Source organism: Ooceraea biroi, chromosome 1 (genome assembly GCF_003672135.1).
Source record: "Ooceraea biroi isolate clonal line C1 chromosome 1, Obir_v5.4, whole genome shotgun sequence".
Classification (NCBI taxonomy): Eukaryota; Metazoa; Arthropoda; class Insecta; order Hymenoptera; family Formicidae; genus Ooceraea; species Ooceraea biroi.
Window position 1 is genome coordinate 1688453 of NC_039506.1, and position 21126 is coordinate 1709578.

Sequence of the window (21126 nt, forward strand, 5' to 3'; positions counted from 1 at the left end):
GGCGGTTGGCGGCAGCGGCGACGGTCACGGCGGCGGAGACGGGGCATGGCTGGAAGGGCATGGGAGGAGGGGAAGAGATGGTGGAGGAAGTGGAGGAGGTGGAGGAGATGGAGGACGAGGAGGAGGAGGGTTGATTTTCGTTCGGGGATGTGGTAACGTACAGACCGGGTGCAGAAATCGTGTGGGTTTCTATCCCCGCGGGCTATATCCCCGGAATCAGCTGCCAGATTATTCTATTACCGCGTATCAACATGGGGTTTGTTTGATCTGAAAACACGAGCCCGCCACATTGTTTCACCCAGATAAAGAATTTAACGTCGGGTAATTAAAAGGACCTCCTCTCGGCCTCGGGGACGCGACGCGGAGCCGGAAGACACGGTAACCCGCGTCTTTAACGTCCTTCCAATTCGAGCGACTTGTCTCCGGTGGTTTGTCACGTGCAAATCCCTCCTGGGAACATTTCGAGCCTTCGTAGCGCGAACTTTGTACCAAGCTATGCGTGTACTCGCCTCAACCCTCTCGTTGCGCACGCACAGCACTCTCAATCTACTTGGTTGATCAACGTAAAAAAACGTCGTTTTCTTCCTTTTCTCTGTTTTCAATTTGGCTTTTTCTACATGGCTTTTTCTAAATTCAACGACATCTGTAAAGAGACTGAATGTCACAGCGTTTGAGATTAAAAGATTTAAAAGTTTCTTCGACAAGTGGGAGCGGGAAGAGAAATTGATAATTCCTGGTTGATCTGTTCGCTGTCAATTGATTATTGTCATCGAACAAAGGGAGCGAAATGTGCGATTAATTTTGTCCCTCGTCAGGAATTTATTCTTTTATTGGATAGACAGAGGAGTCAGATAGAAGCGAGTGCGCTGAAAGAATAAATGTTGAAGAATCGTAAATCGTAAATGTATTATACATATAAAGAATTTTGCAATGAAAGACGGAGGGGCGCACGTTCCGTAGTTTTTCCGGTTCGTTGTTTCTCGTTACAAACTCGCGAGTGAAATACAAAAGGCGAGATTCGTGCAGGGTAAGAAACTGGTCATTGGATTAATATCGTCGCGAAAGCGTTACGTCTCGCTGGATGATTAAATTCTATATCGAAAATGAATCGTTGAATTATTTACTAGTTTAGTACGTGTTTTGTGTAACCGGCATTCGCCCTTGTTTAAGCAACGCTTTATTATATATTTAACCGCAACAAATTCATACTCGCCTCCCTTTTCCGCCGGCGATATTACGATAATTTAATTATTGTAATATTATCGAACTCTATCGCGACTGCGCATTAGTAATGACGTACAAATAATTCCGCTACTACACATTGTACAATGTGCGTGTAGGGCAAAATAGCTTAATTCGTCCGCACCAGTGCGGCCTTTGTTATTTCCTCGAATAATATTACGGCTCGTTTGTAAATTCGATGTGTCGACTTTTTAACTCCTGGCCGAGCGTGTATCGCGGATGGCATCGATCGTGGGCTCTTCTGGCGCAACACAATCGAACATCGTCGCCTATGGCCGGTTGGTTCGCGCGTACACCGTATCGTATACGTGGCTATCTCTTGCCAACTTGCACTGCTTTCGATCCTGTACATCCTACGTGAGCCGGTATGGGCCTGTTTGTTGCCTTACGACTCGTGTACAAGGTCGCAAACAAAAGTATTGGAATCTTTTCCTCTTTTTCCTTTCTTTTTTGTCACGAAAATTCTGTCTAGTTGTCACACTCCTCAAGCACGCATCCTAGCGTATCCAGTAAAATTTCCGAAAAATGTTACAAGGAACGCGATCATTTTTAAGGCACGGCATTCGTTCTAAGAAATAATTGAGAATTAGCCGTGTTGAAGAAAACTGACGTCCATTTATACAGGTGTCGCGTCGAGGCGGACGAGAGGCGGAAATTGTCAGCGGCAAAATTACGGGCGACGGTCGATTCATCGACGTCGAAACAATAACAATCGGCGTATGCCCGACGATGCGGTAATTAAAATAAAATTAATTGGATTGCCCGCGCGCGCACTCGCGGCCGAATCTTTCGAAGGAGATGACTGCACAGCCGTAGGGGTGTTTTGTGCGTTATTGCACATATAATGCACTGTTTATTTTGCATTCTCTCTCGCTCTCTCCACTCATTTCACCGTTTCTCCTTTCGAAACGAGTATATATATTATACGCCAAGCGTATATACGTATACATACATTTATTCACGCACACACATTAAATAAATGTGTGCACATGCATGAGCAATCCGCTTCTCCTCTCTTCATCCCTCGGGACGATTCTCTCATCGCAAACGTGTCTCCCATTCGAAATTTCTATCATTTCAAACAGACCAATTTTTGTAATCGATTCAAATTACAAAATTATGAAATAATATTTTTGTCTCACTGCGTGCGATGTGTGCGATGGGCCGAGAGAAATTGCAAGAAATTGTAATAGGTATATTTTTAAGCACTTTAAGATTTCTGTTCAATATATGTGATCATTCCTCATGATTTTTTTCGTCTCTCTCTTTCTTTGATCGAGCTTGTTTTTTCTACTTCAAGTATGGCGAGGAATTAAAAGACTTAACTCAAGATTCTGCGGGTCGTTGCCCCAATTCTCAATGAAAGAGAGAGAGAGAGAGAAAGAAAGAAAGAAAGAAAGGGGAAGCTTCGTATGCAATAATCGATCGCGATTATTCATTGATGTGTGTACTTTCGAGGTTTAGCCACGGCACGTGCAAGCAATCAATCCCGTCTTCCCAAGTTTACGTATTCGAGCGTCTCCGTGTACCGTTGATTAAATTTTCAGCAGGGATTGTCTTGATCTTTCTTCGATTCAGCCTTTGAGCGAAACTTTTCCACGGCAATGATAGAGCCTGATGGCAGCTGTACGAAGGATCAGGCTGATTTTCGATTCCTCGAGTTTCACTTATTGTTAGACTTGGACTTGGGATCCGGTGTTGGAATTCCCACGAGGTACACTCGCCGAACAACCACGGGCGACCACGAGAAAAATCGGTAAGAGTACCGTTGCGTCGATCCACGGTTTCGGCACTAACGATATACCAAATGGTCTATCGTACACTTTATACACATTGTTATTTCATTAGTTAAAAAAGTGTTAAAAACTTTCTACCGCGCTTTCCACGCAAACCTGCCTTGTTTGGGCGTCGGAAAAATACAAAGCTGAAAATAACATGAACAAAAGCTGCGGATATTAATTTCGGACGGTGTGCACGTTCGCAATGGGCCATTCGCAACGGCATGCGGTTTTCTCCCATTTTTACAAGCCGTTACAAGCTGTACAATACGTGAGAATTCTCAGAGGTGTGGATAAACGATTAATATCTTGAGTAATATTCGCGTCTAAATGGTCAACTTTGCTCGAAAAAAGTACAATGTAAATATTATAAGTATAAATATTTCGACATGAATATACTAATTTTGGATTTTATTTGGATCCAAATGGTGTTTGGAATTTTGGTCGTCAAAGTATTATATACTTTGGTCGGTATGAATTTTATCTATTATGGAACCTTTCGAGATTGAAGCTTGAAGTGCTTCGAACGATACCATTACGGTACAATAGGGAGATAAACCAGTCTCGAGAATAGATTGGTTTATCGAAAATTAAGCTGATACTTGAATTAAGCGCCACAAGCACTATCGCGACTTTGGTCTGATGACGGTTTTCATTAGTGACGGACTATTTGAGCTCTGCACTCTGCGTCGGATAATGTCTGTGCAGCATCCAGAAAGAGCTCGTACGCGAACAAACTCGTTGCGATATATAAATTTCGGTTATTACATCCGGAAGAGAGCAGCGGCTGGCGCTTCCGCCGATTGCGGAATGGTGCCGACTTTGCGGCATTCGAAATACGATTTATTTGTTCGTCATCCGTGCGTGCACGCGCGGGGCTCCCAAATCCAATAATGATTTGAATAGGCCGCGGGCCGACGATGTACGGTTTCGCGTTATTTCGGTCGCGCGCGCGCGCGCGCGCACGCGGTATCGCGCCCGTAATTTTATAAACACTTTGGAAATCTTGCGTCACCGACGGGCTTCACGCGTCGAGATTGCCTGTCGAAACCCTCTATAAGGCTTCGTCTGCTCCGCCAGCAAAATAATTACAAAATCGTACGAACGAAACGCGATAAATCGACGAAGGCTGCGCCCCCCCTTCGAGCTTGTATTTTTTCAGCTTCGCGAAGCCGTCCGCGTCCGAGGAACCAGACCCTCTGCGGTCTTCCAATGGCCTACGGATTCGAATCGAGTCGATTTTCGAGTGTTTGCCTCCTTTCTCTCTTGACGGAAGAGGAGTCTGGATCGCAATTCTAATGTTATGTATTACATGATAATCGTTGATAGGGAAAAACGGCTTTGACAACATCTTTCTTTTTGTTAAAGTCAAATCATCTGAATGTATGTCCATATGAGGCACGCACTACTTTGATAATAAATGAACGCGAGCGAATAGACATTCAATTGGATCGAGCTTACACGCATCGATTATGTCAATTACATCAAAATTGTAAAAGGATGATGTTTACGATATTTTTTTAACAGCACGATCGTGACGTGTATAGTGATGCAGCCAATGTTCAACCGGTGCTTCAGATGAACAAGAAAATAACGAGATAATTTTTGTCGTACAATCTTGAAAACGTTGCAATTATACTTACACCTTTACGCATGACGAACGTGTAACGTACAAATTGTGCTGCCACTTGAGATTATATTTTCACGAAATCGAATCGAATGGGAGTCTCATGATCGTAAGAGTACCGGAACGCGGTAAGAGAGGGTAACGAGTGAGTTTATGGAGGATGATACGACGAACGCAGACATCGATGTACAAGGTGGAATTGCGATCGGAGACACCATCGAATATCAGATTTACGATTACGAAAGCGTCAAACCGAATGAGGTCGAGAAAGCGAAGAAAAATTCTCAGAGAGAGGGAGGCACGGATGAAAAATGGGCCGACGATGAAGCATCCCTGTGGCGTACTTATATGAAATTGTAAGAGAAAATGTGTAAAACTCACACTCGGATAATAGTCGATGAATTAAGCATAAGACAACGAATATACGATAAAACGCAGATACACGGAGTCGAGGTCGAAGCTAAATAAGGAAGACGCTTCCGAGCGAGAGATGTCATCCGATGTTGCGAAGCTGCCTCGCGCGGAAGAGTCGCTTGTCCCCTACGAGTGCTTTCCGCTCAGCGGTTTCCAATTGGAACGTGGAGCTACGACTATTGGGAACGGATGTAAAAGGACGAGGATCTGGACAAGTATGAGGACGAGACAATCGGTTAGTTGGAGGAATGGAGCTCATCACGTTTTAATTACTTTCTATATCTATTTAAGTTGATTCAGAGCGTTTATTCTCTGTCCGACAACTCGTTTTTATCGCGGTGATACCGCGCAATGTGGATATTTCCGACAGGTAAACGTGTTTCGAAGGAGAAGAGGAACTTGGAGAGCCGGAAATGGAAGATGGCCAGGTGTGTGGCCGTGCGCTAGACGAGATTTGTTGAGTAAACTCGAGACACGAGAGATGAAGAGCAAAGAGAAACGAAAAAACAATTTTCCTTGCGATTCAAAGCACGACGACAGAGACGAGTTTGTCAGGCGCGATCAAAAGCGTGACTCCGCTAATCGCAGAGAATTGGCTCACGTCCGTGCACCAGTGCCATGTCCGAAATCGAAGCTGGAATTATTGGTAGATCGTACGACTGGCGAACGTCCCGGTCTGGTAAACGGCGATTACGTTATCGTGGAACTCGCGTCCGAGGGATTGAACAAGCGTGTCTACGCGAACGTGGTTCTTCGCGGGCTTAAGGGCATGCATCTATTAGAGCTGAACACGTTGCGAGAACGCAGGAGTACTTGGAAGTTTTGTTTCTATCAAGCGATCGTGGCGTTGTTGGCAAAAACTCAACTCAGGTAAAACTGTCGAATATAACCGCCGCATAATTGCGTAACGCTCGGGACAAAGTGTCAAATACGCGTGGAGCATCTCATGCCTTTCGACAAATTGTACCATCACTTTTATTCATCATTATTTGCTTGTATTTCCATTACTCCTATCCGTTTCCCCATCTCTCTCCCGTTAAGTTTGGCTTCTCGCGGCTCAGTTGTAGCATCATTGCGCGGGTCAAGATAAATGTCACGACTTTATCTTGAGTTAAATTCAGTTTCAGGTCGAACCTTTTTCGCGAATAACATTGATTTTCACATGAAAGGTATAAATACGCGTGGAGCGCCAACATCGATTACATCTACGAGCTCGCTTGGACGCTCTACACCCATATCGGTGCGATCAACGTGAAGGAGAAGCAGCGTTTGGACGACATTGTCGTGTACAATTACAAGTACAGCATCGAGATTGAGCTGATGCAGAAGATGAGAAAAATACCCGTGATGCAAGATGCAGATTTCATGTACGAGGAAAGCGCCTTAAGGGGGCAGATTATGTTACGGAGGAAGGATCCTCTGAAGGTCAGAATCGAACTTGGCTGCCGAAAAATGACGGATCCAGGATACGTATCCGTACACGAAGATACACGAAAAATCGAAGAGTGGTTTGATAAGCTGGAGACGCAATATCGCGATTGCATCTTTCGTACGACTAGATTCTCGTTAGCCTTCTGGCGAGAAGGGGTCTTCTGGTACGTTTACAATCCCTATCGGTGCGACGAGTTTGGACTCTGGGACAGCGGCGGTAGCGCCTGCATCGTCAAATTTTGCTCCAAAGATTCTTTACGGAGACATCTGATGATACTTTTGCTGAGAGCTTACGGCTACCAAGTTCCGAGGTCACAAGATCGATCTCAGATCTCAGAGGAAAACGTCTTCGACATTGAGATCTTTTACGTGACTCTTCGTTGTTGCCGGTTGCACGATTTGAAATTGTTGGAACGCGTTCCACCAGAATCGCCGCGACACATGGACGAGTGTTCGTTGGATTTACTTGGAGATCCCGGAGACGAGATCGATCGGGAGGAGGTTAAACGAGAGGACGATTCGAAAGGGCCCAAGAGAGAGAAACTCGCGTGGCTAAAGAGTCATCGAGTGACCTGGAGTAGATGCGCAGCTATCAACCGGAGGAAACGAGGTTCGATCAAGCTCGCTGTTAGAGACAGCAAAGCGAGATGGCATCAGTACTATGTGGAAGAGGCCGATCGGCTATTCTCTTTGTGGGGCGAGATGCACGTGACCGACAGTATATTTGACGAGACGAATCGGGGGATGCAGACGTATGCCTGTTACGTGGTGTGCGCCGGTATGACCAGAATCATAGCGCCCGAATACTGGAGTTCCAGGATCCTCGACGTAATCGTCATGTGCGGAGATCGTTATTACACGCGCAGCAAGCTCGAGGCCGAGCTAAAGTCTGCCAAACGCGAATACGCTCACGTGGCTTGCTGGGACAAGTATCTGTCCGATCGCTTCAAGATCGGCGAGACCTTGTTCGAGGCGAGAATGTTGCCGGCGATTTGTGGCAGATTATACGGCAGATCGAACGAATGCCTCTGGAGACTGCTGGAACGAACGTTTACCGACCATCACTTTGGCATCCTCGCATGCGAGAGCGCCTGTCTTGGTCTCTTCACGTTTTGTGGAACGTATTACATGTGCGACGTAAACTCGTATGGTCCACCGTTCTTTCGATACGGTCACGGTACGGTGTACTTGCTGAGAGCCACGTCTTTCCGTAAATTTGTCACGGTGCTCGTGTTGACGATCGGCTCGTACGAATCTAGTCGATTTACTCTGAATCCTGTTGAGATTCTCAGAATCCTCGAGGTCGATCCCGCTTTTGATTCTCGCGCGAGGACGACTGAGAGGAGAAAAATCGCTCCCGGAGATTCGCCGGAAAATAGGGCGCGTTCAACGGGCAGAAGGAGACAACGATGAAAAAGTGGAGGCATAGAAGAACGAGAATGGTCGGAATAGCGATCCAAGACCCGGCATAGTAAGCTTTGCAAGGGTGAGAAAGTGAGTAAGTACCTGGAAATGGAAGGCTAAGGAAAAGGCTGCTTTCCGAAATATAAATTTCGTGAATAATATTTACGTTGGCATGAATTTTCTCATTACACGAACCTCCAAATTCTGCTGCCCGTATCAGCGAAGAATCCAAGTTTGATTTGATTGGCGCAAGTTCTAGCGCTAAATCATTCCTATACGATCGACAGGCTTTAATATTTATGTGGAGAAATCGATGCTACGTGTAAACGTTTATATAAATGAAAATGTATTTTCTACAACAGCGAAGCGATTCCAGTAAGAAAATATTGTTGTAAAAGCGAGTTGCGCGCTAGTAATAACAATAAGCGCACGGTAGTAGTATCACAGGATTTAAATTTTTCGCGATCTAAATGAACACCTCGCTGCAAGTACTTACATATTAATGGGAATTTTCAGTAAAATTTTTGCTGTTGGCAGAGAATCAATTTTGTTCTTTTCAAATAAGATTAATCATCGATAAAAACATTATTATTTTTATTTAATCTACGTTAAACCCTTATTACACGTTAGAAATCAATGAAAATCAATCAATTAAGAAATTAAGAAGGAAGACATAGTAATATGCACACTGCGAGTATTGTGCGCACATTTCAGAAGGTATAAAACGTGACAAATATCCCGTGTACATATACTTTGATATTTTGCAAGATGTTTGCAAAACAAAAAATCAGTACAGTACAAATCAGTTTACACGCCTAAATAGTTAACCCTCCTCTTCCGCATTCTCACTCTCTCCGTCTTCCTCTGGTACGTTCGTATTTTAATGTGATAAGGATGAATTTTATGAAAATTGTATATAATCATGTATGAAGAGCAGTTTATCTGTAAAAGTTTGTTAAAATGATTATGGGATAAGAAGAAATGCGTAGGACCTCGACGAGGATACACGTGCGCAATACGCATAAATAAGAACGTCAAACGTCGTGTCGATGCTTTGCGCTTCGATGCAATAATTTATTTCGGTATTGTACACATTTATCGTTACTCATATTTACAATGATATTTACAACGCAATTGCGTATGTACATGCTCCATTCGTGGATAAGAACGCGAAAGCAACGGTTCGTCTTTGATCGATGGAGAATACTTTGTCGTTTCATCTCGTCTGGTCGTTTGGCCACACTACGCTACCTCGAGATCGGAACTATCCGTGTCTTGTTCGAGCTTCTGCTGTTGTTGCCTGCTCAGACTCAAACGATCACCCACCATCACCGTCGCCGCGGCGCCGCTCTCATCGGTGCGCTGACGTTGCTCCAATTGCAGCTTCCGTAGACGGTCCTGCTCCTCGCGCTTCTGCTTCCGCCACTTGGCGCGACGATTTTTGAACCATACCTGGAATATATAAATAAGCACGATTTCACGTAGCTTTTAGATACGAAAACGACAACATGATTGCGTCGATTTTCTATATGGCAATGAAATATAGAACAATCCAAGAGCAAAGTTAGACCTTTCTGCCATGCACTCCAAAATAACGCAGAGTTTCGTTGATCTGTAATGAAAATGAAGAGAGGAGAGAAAATGTTGGTGAGAAAAGTAGTTGGAAAAAGTAATTTGTTTTCGTTTTTTAAGAGCTTTAGCTCTTTCTAAAGCACTAATAAAGCCCGTGCGCCACCTTTTAAACTGGCCAAGAAGAATTGACACGACAGATGAAACAAATTCCTGCCACATACGTGCAACACGCGCTTCTCCCTCACGCCTGTCTGAATCAATTCGAATGAAAACCGACAATCAATATCCATCCCATCTAGTCGCTCGTTCGCTTTGCTGCATTAGCCACTGTAATGGCTTAACCCTCCTTCACTTTGAAGAGTTCTTCGGAGCGCTGGCCGAGATCATTGAAACTGGTAGATTTGTCACGTCACGCTCGAAATGTCATCCTGTCTATAATGGTCTATAATAAATCGAGATCATTGTTGCGCAATTGCCTAATTGATGATTCGATTAGTAATAAAATAAAAAAAGTGTCTGATAATGTTTTCGGATTTGTAATGCTGGATCGATTTGTCGATATCTGCCTACCATCCGCCACTTGTGTCGAGTTGTGTCGATCCGTTGTGTTAAGTAAAATGCGGAGGCAACGATGGTCGGCTCCGATGGTCGGCTCCGATGGTCGGCTCCGATGGTTGGACCGTCGAATCTACGTGTCTATCCCCGAATTCAACAACGAAGTCGACGCGATCTTAAAGTATACACAATGCCTTGGGTTTCTTCCGTTTCCAGCGGGCGTAGCAAGCAAGAGTCGCTATTCTACTAATTTTGTGCAAACATCGTAACACTCTTACTCCGAGAGGCGGGCGACCGGTGCAAGGTGCGCGCAGGTATATGTTGTTCCAGTCTTTAAACACTCTCGAGACTCGGGGGGACTTTTCTTTGGCAAAGCCGACGCGACGCGGGTGGTCTTACGCGAGTGTCAATGATTCTCAGAGTCCCCGTGATTCCTCAACCCGAATCGTCATTGTCCAAGACTTTGTCGGGTACACGGGTACACCGGACCAGGCACAACGTCTATTTTACGACACTCGTTCATAATTTCATCTCGCGGTCGCGCATTATTTCTAACTCTGACTTCTGTCTCCAATTATTTCTGACCATTACGAGATTATAAAAAGCAGTAATCAAAAATAGTAACGTGAAGCGAAAGTCGTAGTCGAGATAACATTGACAAATAAAAATTTCGAGATTCTATGCGTACGGCACAGAATCCGATCCTTTTGTAAAAAAGTTGCACATATCGTCAGAGATCTCGAACATGTTTTCGCATACGATTAGTCTTGGTTCGAGAGATATTTGAATATCGATGCCGTTTGTGCCCCGTCAAGATCGAGAAGCAGGATTTGGAATTATATGAAAAAAATAACGCGCAATCGTGCACGCGCGCGCGTACAGCGACACAATGTGCCGGCCGCATTAATTGAAAGGTAAATTCATACGAAATTAGCGTGTCGCGTAAAATGCGCGCGCTTTCTCTCGTTGGCATGGAGGTACACCACTTTAGAGATTATAAATTGCACGACGCGTACGCGTGTGCGTGTACGCGCGTACGCGCGATCCTATGTATAATTGAAGTAAACACATTATCGCTAAAGCTTTTAATCTAGCATGCAACTTGTTAGCTCAAGTCGACCGAGGCAGACCCGATAAATACCCGCCGCGCTAAATTTTAATGACCGCGTTAAAATATTATGGGCTTTTATGCATTAGGACGACAAACAGAGGCCGTTCCATCCCATTCAGGATCGGCGGTGGCGCGCGAGCTTGTAGTTTGCCGACATTACATTACAAATTGTGCGTGCGGCCCATCCGGACGGTCAATGTTTGTCAATCCGAAACCCGATATTCCGTTCACGGCTCGGGAAAGTAATTTGTCATCGGGAACGACGGCTTAAGTACGCTGCTGCTGTACTACCAGCTGCAGCTCAACTCCCCGGTCGACTAACTTGACGTACTCACTGACGATGAATGTTGATCAACGGGCAACATCCGTTTTAACGAAAGATGCAGAAACAATAGACTAACCTCGATCCTTTCCTCCTTAAGGTCCACCTGTAGAGCTAATTGTTCTCGCAGCAGCACGTCGGGGTAATGCGTCTTATCGAAGGTGGCCTCCAATTGTTCCAGTTGCTCTTCCGTGAATATCGTCCGATGGCGACGTTTTCTTTTCGCCATCGGTCCCATTCCCGGATTGTTCGGATTGATTTGGTAAGGATGACCGGCGTGATAGAAAGCCGGCTGTCCGTGTAGGGAAACGCCAGCGGCAGCCATCGCCGCCACGTATCCTCCAGGGTACAATCCTGGATATGCCGCGGCTGAAAAGAATGATAAAGTGCGTTTCATCTTAGGATCCTAATCGTAACAGATCAAGATTATCCCGTATTAAGGATTCGCAAACGTTCATTTCTGCGCACGATTACGATATTATGACATTTATCTTCCTTTCTTTTTCCTTGGCAGTAATTCGCAACGATAAAGAAAAAGGAAGAAATATCCTTTGCGACAAGACACAGACAGTTTGGCAAGGACCGCTCTCTTAAAGGTTTTTACAATTGAGAAAGAGTGGTAAAACTCGACGACGAAAGCTTCTATTGGAGAAACGCGATATTATAATTCGTAGAACCACTCCGCGACGACCCCATTCACGATGTTTAGGGTAAAAAGGTCGCCAAGCACCCCCATCCCGAGGGACGTTTTACTTTAAAATCTCAAAGAAAGCTGCTTAAACGCGACGTTGCGTATGAAAATGTGGGGACGGTAAAAATTTCTGCTTTTACTCGCAGTGCGCTTTCTCTTTTCACGTGTTCCATCTTCTAGCGGGATTGCAGAAGGAGCTAAATCGTTCATGCATGATCGAAACGGATTGCGGATTTCATCTCGCGTATCCCCGATGCGAGAGGGCGCGGTTTTCTTGAGGGAAAAATACCTAAAGCCCCTGCGGGTATGAGAGAAATTTCAACGTGTTTCACACCGAGTCTCTTACGATTTCACGTAGAATCTTACATTTTTGCGACGTAAAATTGACAAACTAAACAGTAAGTGTCTTACACGTGCACGCAACTCTAAATTGAGATCAAGAGTCAAATAATTGTTTTAAGTTGCAATTCGTTTCTACCAGGGAACAAATATTTATAATTTAGCTCAGAAAATTTTATTCTCCACCAATGTTCACGAACCTAAATGGCGAACTGAATGTATGAATTTTTAACGCGACGTTTCAAGCGCTATCGACATCTTCATCTACGTGTTACAGATCCATCTTTGCATCTTCCAAAAAAGATTGTAAAAAGAAAGAAGAATGTACGTATATTGTGTCGATATACAATGAAAACGGCACGCATACGTTGGATCCTTCGCATTCGGTCTCGGCTAATTGCTCGGTACAAGCAATTCCGAAAATTTTGAACATTCACTCGAGCATTTATTGAATAGTAATATAATCTCCACGTCAGTCTCCCGACATGCTTCGGAAATTACGTAATCATTTACCGGTCATCTAGTTGCGGAAAGAATTTAACGCGTGACGAGATGTATCCATTTACGCAGAATACCCTTGCTTAATCACGTAACAAAACGATTTTGATGATAATTTTGTAGGAAATGTGCAAACATCGAGATCGAAGACTCCGTAATGCAAGAAAATTCATGAGATACGTAAAACCGGAAAGGCGTCTGCGAGGCGTTTAAAGAAAGGCCTTAAAAGACATTCTTTTAAAGCCGTATTTGCGGCCTCTTTGTCCTCCTGTGTTTTTCGGAATAAAGTGTTACACCTACCGAGGAAATCCGCCGAAGTGAACGCCAAGTGATGTAGCTGCTGCTGCAACGGATGCATCGCCGTGGTGGTGGTGGTGCGGCCGGCGGCCGATTCGATCGTTTCCGGCGTCTGGATCACGGAAGCGGCGACGGTGGTGGTGCTCGTCGGGGTGACGACATTGCCGATCGGCCTCGGCGCCAGGATGCTGTCGATGGTGAAGAGCGAAGTGGGGGACGACATGGTAGCGGAGGAGCCGCCGGGTCGCGAGGAGACCGGTTCGCGGCTTCGATGTCGCGGCGTCTCCTCCGAGCCGATCGGGCTCTTGGCGAACGTTCGATCGTGCGTGATGGCATCGGTCGTCTCGTTACTGCGTCTCGCCGTGACGTGATTTTGCGTGTCAGGCGGTGAGTAACTGTACAGATAGCTGTGACTGTAGCCGGATATACCGGGACCATCGTGCAGCGGACTCGACGGTTCCGTCATGGGCGAACGTGATCTCGGCGAGTCGCTCGCATAAGTGCTCTCTACCATGTTACGTACACGTATGCCGATATGTGTATGCGAGTACGCTTGACGACAATGATACGTAACGTATCTCTTTCTCTCTCTCTCTCTCTCTCTCTTTAGTTGGAAAATTGTCGCGAAAGGATATTCTACCCTCGTCCTCCAGCAGCGTTACATTTCCGCTCGCATCGCGAGATAAATTACGAGACTCGTCAATCGGACTTGACGCTCCGCTTTCCGATCGTTGTCGCTTATTCTCGGAGAGACGGGACGAATCCGCGTTATTTCGTCCCGTAAGAGTATAACGCTCCTCCTCTGTGGATGACCGACGTCTCGTGAGCGCTCAACATTGAGACTAGAGAGAGAGTCGTGAATGAGAAAAAAATCAACGCGCAAATCCGATTTCGAGGCTGATGACGTTGGAGCCGTTCTCGCGGACTCACCGGGAGCGGACGGGCCGAGCGCACTTTATCCACTTGGTCGTTAAGCCGTCATAGTCGCGACGAGGCGTGACCGATCGCGCCTAGCGTCGCGCGTCGCGGACGCAAAGTGACATCTCTCCGATAAAGGATATCCGAGAACTAGTCGTAGTGGTGGTTAGCGCGGTGCCGCGTGGACGCGATGCGCGTTTCCTTCCTACCCTTCCCAGCTTTCGTCGCGCATACCGAAAGCCACCCCCGTGGCTCGCAGCCGCGCCAGCCGCGTCGGTGGCGGACAGAGAGACACCCTCGGGTGCTCCGACGGTTGGCGTGTATTGTCCGCGATCGGGGCGTGGCTCTATCTGGCTCCGACCACTTTTCCACCACCCGGTTACGCTCTCACCGTGCGATCCTCGCAAACGCGTTACGTGAAAGAGGAGAGAGGGTGTGCGGAGGGTCGACGACGATGATGACAACAACGACAACGACATCGACAACGACAACGACGACAACGACGACAACGACGACAACGATGACAACAACGACTACGACGACGACGACGACGACGACGACGACGACGACGACGACGGCGACGACCACGACCACGACCACGACGATGATGACTGTGAGGCTCCAGGAAGAGTGGGAGAGTGCACCCCTTTCGCACGCTGTGTCGCGGCAACAAACGAGCGCGAGGCAACGTTCGCTCGTCGAGAGAGGGTGGTCGCGAAATAACCCTCTGAGAGAGAGAGAGAGAGGAAGCGAACGACATATTTGTCGATGCATATTACCGAGGTTACCGAACCTCTCGTCCCTCGTCATTGTCGCCTGAACGTGACTCACAAATTCAACGGCTTATTTCTCCCTCTTAAATCTGGACATATTGTATTTTCTGCCTTTCCCGTTTTTAACAAATGATAACGATATATGTGTTATGAGTTTGGACAAAAAAGTGTTTTTATTCTGATGTGCAAATTTTCACTCAGCCATTCAAGAATGTTAGGTGCGATGATCATCTTCTTGCAATGACGGAGAAAAATGCGCTGGTTCGCGTCGCGTTGCAAAATTTACGAGCCAGCATATCACGACATTTCTGCACGTAACTCAAGATATTTATAGATTTTTACAGATTTCTAGAACGAAACTCTTCTCGTTCAAGTCTTTTGGAAGAAAGGTCACGCTTGTACTTACTCGCATGCAGTTTTTTTACCGTTCAAACAAATCATAATTGTTCATACTTGGAGTGTTTTATATCAAAATGTGCCATTTCCAATTTTTAATAATTTTTTATCTGTCCTCCACCTGTTTTGGAACATTAATAAATGCCGCATTGATTTGTAATCTTAAATAATAATCGAATCGATTTGTCGACGTTGCGGGATCAAACAACGAACGCAAACACCAATCCGAATGCGATGAACCCCACGCGGAAACTCAGGCGTCGGTATATCTGGATTATGGCGGTTGCGCGCGGCCCAAAGAGAGAGAGAGAGAAACCCCTCTCTCTCTCTCTCTCTCTCTCTCTTTCTCTCTCTACAATGCATACCCACCTAGCGAATCCGTGCGCGGATCTGTTCAATTATTCAAATCCCGGCCAATGCGTCCGTATTAATAACATAAAACCGTTGTAATGTGCATTGACTGTCGTCCTTGCGTCGCGGCGATACCTAGGGGCCGCGCATCGTGGCGCGATACGCGGAGAATCGAGCGTGAAAAGGTCTTCTCTCGTTGGGGCATGTACGCGTATCTCGCACGTACATTGTAAGTATCCCGTCTGTTCTCTCCCCTCTGTGACGATGGGCCCCTCCCATCGAGGTACGTCCCCGTGCGGTCCATTCGGGCGCAGGGAGATCCATCCGCCAAGCTTAATCCTAATCCGTACGTTAATCGTACGCCCGATCCGGCGAACCGGATCCCACATTTTGTGCGATCCATACGCGTATTATACCTACCTATCTATCTACTTACCTACCTACTGGTTTAGGTCGTTGTTAGAACCAGAAGAGGGTAGCCTGTCGCGCGCCTAGAAGAGAGAGAGAATCCGCGAGGGAATCTTGAGGAAGGAGGACCTTCCCTTTTCGCAGGGAATTCGTCATTGTTCGACGCTACGTCGTGAATTTGATTAGCGACCAGGCTTTATTATCACGATGACGGGAGATGGAGCCAACTGAGAACCGGCCATCGCTAATGTATCTCTTGATCTGCTGATGGTCTTTTTGCGATTCATAGAGACGCTCCGCTACTAAAAACGAAATACACCCGTAAAAGCGTTCGATCAAGTTGAACGCGAGTCGATTTTGAAATTCCTGTCCGGTTTTGCAACGCAATATCATGAATTATGAATGAGGTGTTTTTTGAAAAAGGAGAGGAGTAACAAAGTTGTACGAGTTTATCTTGTACGGCGCGGCGTAAATCGCACTGTTTTCAAACATAATGAATCTCAATCGAGTGCGGATGTAAACTGTGAAACAACAATGTCGTATCCCGGTAATGTCGTTTGCGATTTCCCCGTGGAGATGAAATCTCTCGAAACGAGACACGCAAAGTCTCACCCGACAGAATTTCTCTCGCCTTAAAGAGTACCTCCCGGCGGTTTCTTCTCGTGAAAGATTACGATTTTCCTGGCAATCACGGGGGGATGAATCCTGGGCGCTAATGCAGCGACAATACAGATGTTTTCGCGTCTAAGCGGCGTGCTAAGTGGATCTCGTTCTCCCTCTTTCTCTCCTCCACCATATAAAGACGAATGCGCACCCGCCACATCAGCCCATCGATATTCTGAAGGGCCGCGGGGTGTCGGCAAACCGATACCTGGTCCCAGCTTCCGAAGTCTCTCACTGGACTCGTTAGTCTCGGTTACACTTGACTGCATGCCTTCCTGCCTTTCTGCGAGCCAGTCGAATAAGAGAATCGATGCACCCGTGGCCGTGTCTGTTGTGAAACGTTCGGTTCCACTCAAGTTTGCGTCCCGGTAGGACGTCTCTCGCTCTTTGGTATCGTTCAGCGATACCAAAAAGACTTCGCCGGGACGACGTTGTGTTGACGTCGTCAGTGAAACGTCATTGGATACACTGGATCGCTGAGATTATTATCCTGTGGATTTATTGGAGCGATTCTCCCGAAATTTCACGCTCGTTTGCTTTTACTTTGCTCAAACTGTTGAAAAGCGGAAACTTCTCCCTCTGTGTGTGTGTTGTCTCTCTTCTGCGAGTAGGTTTTATTCGTTGATCCTCTGATAGTTTACGCGCACGCACAAGTCAGAGTGAAAAATTACGCTATGAGAACAGGACGTATATGCGTCATATCTGATGCAGAAAAAGATTGAACAATAAGAGGGTACTCTCCGCGAGTACGTTGCCGGCACAACTCGTAAGTGCAGAGAGAGAGAGTAAATGTGTTAATATTAATATTTCCACGCCTCATCGCATTCGTGCGGCTCGCGTAATGCAAAACGCAAATATTGTTCCTTCGTCACGGTATCCTGCCACTCATGCGCGCATTTCAAAGGATGCCGAGTTTCAAAGCATGAAAAGAAGAACGAGAAGGAAGAAAAGGGAAGAGAAGAAGAGGGCAAGCGTGTCTTAATCTATCCGACCAAGCCGCTACGTTGTTCACGAGTTCCATAAGGATTAGCGTAGTCGATTATAGTTCTCGATAAATATTTGCCTTATCCTGGGTTCTCACACACGCACGCATCCCGACGAAAGGCGTCTTCTCTTCGCGACCTCTCCCGTCAATGATTCTCAACTTTTTGGTCATAATCGCAACGGCTCTTGAAAAATATTTCGCCGTTACGATACAATTACAGGAATATCGAGGCTGGAACGATGCAAAATCAGCGGAACGATCAAACACAAGCTACGCTCCGCTAGGTGAGATTTTCTAGCGGCTATTATCGAGAACCGAGCGACTCGGCGACGACAGCACGCATCCCTCTACACGTATGTGTACATGTGCGTACGCACACGCGTACGTATCTTGCACACGCACGGAAGACGCGCGACGAATAATTGTCCAGCTCATACGCGCGCTCGCGCGACGATGCGCAACGATCTCAAATTTATTGGCATGTACGTTAATTACTTTAATTATTACACCGCTGTCAAAGGCTGATCGCAATACAAAGGAAGTTTATTCGACGCTGAACTATGTTTGCATCGCCCCGAGTCACCAATCGCCAATTAATTTTCCATAATTGGACGGACACGCTGCTGGAGCACGCACCACACTCCTTGACGTTCTCGTTGCACGTGTGCACGAACACACGTACGAATGCGTGCGGGTACGCGCATACACGTATACACGCGCGTATCTACGTCCATGCGTATATGCACGCGTATGCATCCGGTGGTACCTGGCGTCCCACTCACACGGCTCTGCTTAAAACGCGTTGCGACCAGCCGCCGGCCACACCACCGCCGTATTTTCACCAGGGAACCAATTAACAGTTTTCACCTATTCCTTTTCAGGTGACCGAGCGTATGAAAAAAAAAAATCAAAATAAATGCCCGAACGGGGAGTGGAGAGCGAGCGAGCGAGCGAAAAAAAGAGCGTGGTGTGTGGCCTCGCGCCGCCGGAAAAATCAACTCTAGTCTTGTCGAATACATATTTTTCGATGACGACGCCATTAAAATTGGACTCGATGCGCTCGGCCAAATAGAGAGCATTTTCCGACAAGCGTAATTAGTCCTCGCCGGAAGGTACAGAATTCAATTCGAAAAAGGACGAGGAGAGACGGCTTGCGTCAACTCTTATAAAAAAAATCGCCAATTTCGAATCGGAACCTTAACAATGCATTGTAAGGGAGTACTAACAATAAATTAAAAACAATTTTAAATATTATTCTGATGAGTTTTTTTATTTTATTTATACGAACCTTGTCTCACAACTTATCAACCGTGAAGATAAACATCAAGGTTGTTTATCAAGATGCTAAGCGAGTGTCGCGGTGGATTGTAACATTGCAGTATCCTTCTTCTCGTAGCGTTGATCCTTATCAATTCCCATTTGATGCGATTGACGTACGTTAACGTTACGCGGGAAGACGCGTACATATAATATTTCACGCCGCTGCGCTGGAGTGCGGCCTTTTAAAGTCTTGCCATTTCTCGGCGGATACGGATTTCGCGTTAAGTGATACCGATAACTCCAACAACGAGGCGCACTCTTGAGATTCGAAGGACCAGCAGCAATCCCGGGGGATGTTATCTAATCCCCCGCTAGATTTGTTGATTCTGCGTCTTGCGCCCGGCAAAGCCCGATGAGGTTTTCGTGTAGCACGGGATTACCCCTATTTTCCGCGGCCTAAGCCCACCCCGAATGCCGGCCTCGCCGCTGCCAAGCGCGCGCGGAAACATGACGCGCGTTGCGAGATCTATCTCGCTAAATTTATCGCTAAATATCCGCGTAAGAGCGATGACGTTTCATCGACTTACATTAACTTATCATCGTAAACGTATAATAACATGATAATAATACCGCACAACGCGCACATCATTCCGCACACGATACAATCGAACGTCCGCGTATACGCCGGTATAATATAATAATTAAATCCGAAGGTGTGAGTTAATAGCGGCACAATGGCAAACAGCCCAATTGGTGGTGATAGCAGCGCACCATTATGCGGCCGATAAAGGATAAAGGTGATCTTTAACGTTTTGCGCTCGCGTAAAATCTCTGCGTACGAGGAAACTTTTGCGTATTTCGTGCCGTTTCGAGGGTCCAAGCCAACTTTCGAGCAGGTTTTACTCCCGAGTGAAAACAACTCATTCCGTATATTTACTTAAGATTTCATTCGCATTGTCACAACGCAGAGCTTTCGATATCCCGGAACGTACATCGCCAGGGTTGAAAGGGTTGGTTGCGCAATTGCGGTTTTCGTGATTACGCGACCGGCGACGACGGTGCGGTATAAACAAAGATGTGCCGGTACTTCTGCCCCGCGGTGCACCACCCCTCTCCGCTACTCGTGTAACGTGCAGATTATTCTATTACACGTTACGTAAACATCGAGAGTACAAACGGACGACGCGAGCACTCCCAGAGCGGTGCGAGCTCTCTACGGCTCTGGTGCGCGATGCTGTTTGCTCTGAAAATGCTTTATTGTTTCACCGCGATAAAAAATTCAACGTTTGGATAATTACATCAGACCTGATCGATTGGCAGGGACGGCGCGGCGGGGCAAGGGACGGTCGCCCCGGGCGATTTCCGCGCTGGGTTACTGACTTACTTAGACCGGCCGCAAAAAAAAGAGAAGGAAAAGTAAAGAAGAAACAAAACTCGCGGCGCAAAAGGCTGGATGAAAGGAGAGACGGATTTCGCGATTTAACGATCGATCGGTCGTTTTGGGCTCTTTGAATAATAATAATCGAATTCTCCCCCATCCCGAGAGTATGATACGGAGAGTGTGACAGGGCATTCGAATTTGGAGCGAGGGCCTTCGACGAAATCCGAAGGAACTCGCTCGTCCTCCTCCGTCCACCCACGCGGATCGCCGAAAACAGAAATACGAAAAAGGAAAGAGCCGGGGGATCGTTAGTTTTTGGTCGGGCCACCGGTGCGTGGCAGCTGCGATCTTTTCTCGAATCGCTTACCTTTCGCGTGTTCCCTCTTTTCTTCGGCGGACCGACAGGCCGCCGGTTTTCCGTAGGGTAATCCCTTCGAGGAAGAACGACGGGAGAGAGACGGAGGAACGATTTCGCGCGCGCAGGAGCGGAAGAAACGTGGACGGCGCGCGCGCGCGAGAGAGAGAAAGAGAGAGGACGAGCGACCCCGCGCTGTTTGCCTTTTATTAAACTCTTGTTAAACGCCGCCTTTCTCCGCACACACAATTGAATCGGCAAAACAGCGAAGATAATACCCCTACCGACTCTCGTATACGCCCGCAGGACCGGTGGCTGCCGTGAAAGAGAGCGAGCGAGACTCGCCGCAAACACC

At 46.6% G+C, this 21126-nt stretch overlaps 1 protein-coding gene across 1 annotated transcript; it reads right to left on the minus strand.

Annotated features, from left to right (window-relative positions):
- Window positions 1-8939: 8939 nt before the first annotated feature.
- On the minus strand, window positions 8940-14648 carry LOC105280264 (homeobox protein goosecoid). The gene is made up of 3 exons (XM_011340629.3): window positions 13285-14648; window positions 11536-11825; window positions 8940-9348 (listed from the first exon to the last, which is right to left on the minus strand). Exons 1-3 carry the CDS (start codon window positions 13793-13795, stop codon window positions 9139-9141), a joined length of 1011 nt encoding a protein of 336 aa, XP_011338931.1. The 5' UTR covers window positions 13796-14648; the 3' UTR covers window positions 8940-9138.
- Between the last annotated feature and the right edge of the window lie 6478 nt (window positions 14649-21126).

Excerpts from the sequence above, each read along its gene's own strand:
- LOC105280264 (XM_011340629.3), bottom strand. The coding sequence starts at position 13,795 with ATGGTAGAGAGCACTTATGCGAGCGACTCGCCGAGATCACGTTCGCCC. Across the intron at positions 11,826-13,284 it reads CACTTCGGCGGATTTCCTCG|CCGCGGCATATCCAGGATTG; the intron begins GTAGGTGTAACA and ends CATTCTTTTCAG. Across the intron at positions 9,349-11,535 it reads TTAAGGAGGAAAGGATCGAG|GTATGGTTCAAAAATCGTCG; the intron begins GTTAGTCTATTG and ends TATATATTCCAG.